General features: G+C 40.1%; 1 protein-coding gene across 1 annotated transcript in view; it reads left to right on the forward strand.

Annotated features, from left to right (window-relative positions):
- Nucleotides 1-3,472, forward strand: part of LOC119426107 (cyclic AMP-responsive element-binding protein 5) — a 19,610-nt gene extending 16,138 nt beyond the window's left edge. Inside the window, exons 7-10 of the mRNA XM_037693665.1 lie at nucleotides 1,764-2,120; nucleotides 2,215-2,487; nucleotides 2,561-2,669; nucleotides 3,307-3,472. Of these exons, the coding sequence (XP_037549593.1) occupies nucleotides 1,764-2,120; nucleotides 2,215-2,487; nucleotides 2,561-2,669; nucleotides 3,307-3,434 (867 nt within the window). The 3' untranslated portion in view covers nucleotides 3,435-3,472. The remainder of the gene's footprint in view (nucleotides 1-1,763; nucleotides 2,121-2,214; nucleotides 2,488-2,560; nucleotides 2,670-3,306) is intronic.
- Nucleotides 3,473-3,754: the final 282 nt, after the last annotated feature.

Here is a 3,754-nt window from a genome sequence, read left to right on the forward strand (position 1 = left end):
TGGATGGATGGATGGATGGATGGATGGATGGATGGATGGATGGATGGTATCAAGCTGCAGATGCAGGGTTTATACTGGAACACATCATCAGTTGTCTCGAATGATGATGTGTTCAACGGCTTCAGTGTTGGAGTTGATTAGAAGAAATGACCATGATGTAACACATTATTTCTTTCTGATATCATTCATTTATATTGTTACATAATTTATAATGGCATTCATCCTTAAAAATGTATCATTTTTTTTAGTTAGAATTGGCCATTATTTTCTTATGAGAAGCTCCAAGCTACCACTTCAGGGAATACAGACAAATTATTTGTGTAAATAAATAAAAGTTTTCCTTGAAGAAATGCAAATCACCTGCTGTCTTACAAAGATGTACGATCTATCAAAGACATTTCATTTCACTGAAGGCAACATTCAATTTTCAATGAATGTCTTACACAAATTTACACTAAAATGCAAAGAATCTCAAAACTTAGCTTGGAGGTGATGTCTAAAGCTAAGCTACAGGAGCTTGATTTGTCTGAAAGTTGAATTTTAAGTTATATATGGATCATGATCCTTGTCTTTCGACTTCTTCTTGGAAAAGCTGCCACAGTGGATCATCTGCATCCATCTTACCCTAGATGTAGCATCTCTGCACATGCCACTCTAATTTTGTCTCCAAACCTGAACTGTCCATCTGATGTGCTTATTTCTAATCCTGTCTATTTGGATCACTCCCATAGAAAATCTTTACATATTAACTCACCATCTCTTCCAATTGTTTTTTTAAGTACCACTGTCTCCAATTATACACTCAGCAGATATTTATAAAGACAATATGTTGACTGAACACTAGAGAAATTGCATTCTCGGCTGAAAAAAGCAAAATGCTAAAAAAGCAAAGGTTAGGTAAAAGTTAAAAGCAATAAAAGGCTTGCTATATATAAATCAGGAAAAGCAAGCTCAAAGGAATATGGTACAAAATACTTGCTAGAAGCTAAATGTGGTAGAATGTTAGCTAATAGTAGCAACAGGCAAGCTAAAAGTTAGAATAGCCAAAATGCTATCTAAAAAATTAAAAGTAGTGGCAAAAGGCTAGATTAAAGCAGGCAAATAATAGCTTAAAAACTAAAAGTAGCAGAACAGTAGTTAAATGCATAATGTAGCTGAAGCTAAAAACTGAAAGCAGCACAAGGAGCCAAAAATACAGCAAGTTTTTTGAAGCAGTTTTTAAAGAGAACTGTAGTTTTAAAGGAACTCACACACACACATATATGTGTGTGTATATATATATATATAAATATATATACTTTATATATATATATGTATGTGTGTATATATATATGTATATATATATATATATATATATATATATATGCAGTATAAGTAACACAACCCAACATAACATAAAAAAAGTTGTAGCACCCATCTCCTGAATGAGCAAATCACTCTGATATATTAATGGTTAAAAGAACAAACTATGCAGATTTCGTTAGATTGCAAAAATTATAACAAAAGCCAAAACAACAGGAAAACAACAGTGAATGCTGATGCAGCGATCTCACAATGAGAAAACATTATTAAATTAACAATATACAGTAGATACAACTGTCTCATGTTCATTTAAATACAGATAAATTGGTTAAACACAACAGTGTCACTTTGATCATCTCTGCACAAGTTTCTATTCTATCTTTCTTTATTGACACTTGATGACAAAACAAGCAATTATAAACCAAATCAATATATTTTATTGATGACCTTTCTTCTTTCAGAGAGCCAAACAGATGATGAGCCATCCTTACCAGCAGCAACACCCAGGACTGGTCAACATCAACAACCCAGTGGCATCCATGGCTCCCATGATGGACATGCTGCCGCAGCGCCTCCAAGCCCCTCCCCTACAGCAACAGCACCGTCTCCATCATCATAATCAACAACCACAGCTTCCAGCTCCACCCCTCGCCTACCAACAGCGTTGCCATGCTCCATCCCCGCAGCAACTGGGAAGCAGCCGAGGCCAGCATCTTCACCACTCGGGGAATGTACCGCACGCCCAGTGTCATCATTCACCACCATCACGCCTGCAGCAGAGCTCACCACCTGCACCCTCCTTGTCTGCCCCACCACAGGTGCTTTACTTTATATTCAGTGAATAATCATTTGGGTTATGTTTATGGTCTTAGGCACAGTGAGGTTACTTTATTATGATATTTCTCCCCACAGTTATCTCCAGTTGCACAACAGATACAGCCCTCCCAGCTATCCCAATCCCAGCTATCGCAATCCCAGCACGCCGTGCAGGCTGGTGATAGCTGCAGCGGCGGCGGAAGCAATCGTCGCAGAAGGACAACAGAGCTCGACCCAGACGAAAGGAGACAGAAGTTCCTGGAGCGTAACCGTGCTGCTGCCACCCGCTGCCGACAGAAGAGGAAACTGTGGGTGTCGTCTCTGGAAAAGAAAGCCGAAGAGTTGACGCACACAAACCTGCAGCTCCAGGTGAGGCTGACCGCAGATGAGTGCTAATACTCCAACAATACTGAGAATACTCAGAATCTGTGTGTGCCCCCAGAATGAAGTGACATCCCTGAGGTCAGAGGTCGGTCAGCTTAAGCAGATCCTGCTCACACACAAGGACTGTCCTGTTACAGCCCGGCAGCGAGAGGCACAGGGGTACCCAAGTGAGTAGAACCACTTACCCTGTACCCCTGACTGGGAAGCTCACCAGCTTTACCAGATTTTCATCTTCATCGCCACTAAGCTCCATTAAGTCACAAAATTCCTCATATGAGCACACATAAATCACAAAATACATCCAGAGACCCTTAACTGTGCCCTCCAACGGACTTTAGAGTAAAACTTGCGTTTAATCCTGCAGTCTCCAAGAAAAAGAATGCACTTTTGTTCCTCAGGAGAGCGAATCAAATAAAAAGTTGCACTCAAACCTCTCCATCTGAATATTTCACCCCATCTTTTGTAATATTTAGTGAGGGGTGTGTGTGTGGGGGGGGGGGTGTCATATATGCACTCCGAGAAGGCTAAAATGAAAGTGATAGTTTTAATAACATCAAAAATAGAAGAATATGCTGCAAAAGTATCAGAGAACAAAACAGGAAGTATGTCTTATATTCATGTATTTTTATTGCTGCCTTTTTTTTTTTTTACCTGAATGTACAGTATTCAACTATTAAAATAATAATTAATTTTTATTTTATTTTATCTGAACTGCAATGGGCTTTTTTTACTCGTTACTGCTGGCAAAGCTCCTGTCGCGATCCAAGCATTATTAGTGACTTTGACAGATGTCTCTGTGTCCAGCTGCAGGGGTGAGTCCAGGAGGAAGTCCCACCACCCCTGCAGACCCTGAGTCTCAGCTGCAGGCCATCCAGCACAACAGCATTTCCACCTCCTCAACAGCCGGAGGCGACACACTCCCCGGACTCTAACCCTTCCGCCTTTAGATGAAATGCTGAACTGGATGGGGGTGCAAAATATGAGCCTTGTAAAAAACTGTGATGGTTCCACGACAACTGGATTGTGGGTTCATGCAGGAAATATCTGTGTTTTTAACACCATCAGCTTGCGAGCGAACAGGCTATCCAAACACAATCACACCTTTATGCTCCTATTTGCACTAATTTAGAAAAGCAAGCAACTCTTAGACAGTATATGCATTTCTAACTGAGCAGCTGTTGCACACCTTCTGCCTTTTATTTAAAGCAAAAAGCTTGCAGTTAATTTTACAACTGCATTTGTTCATATATAT

Source organism: Nematolebias whitei, chromosome 19, assembly GCF_014905685.2.
Source record: "Nematolebias whitei isolate Nwh7 chromosome 19, NemWhi1, whole genome shotgun sequence".
NCBI classification, from domain to species: Eukaryota; Metazoa; Chordata; class Actinopteri; order Cyprinodontiformes; family Rivulidae; genus Nematolebias; species Nematolebias whitei.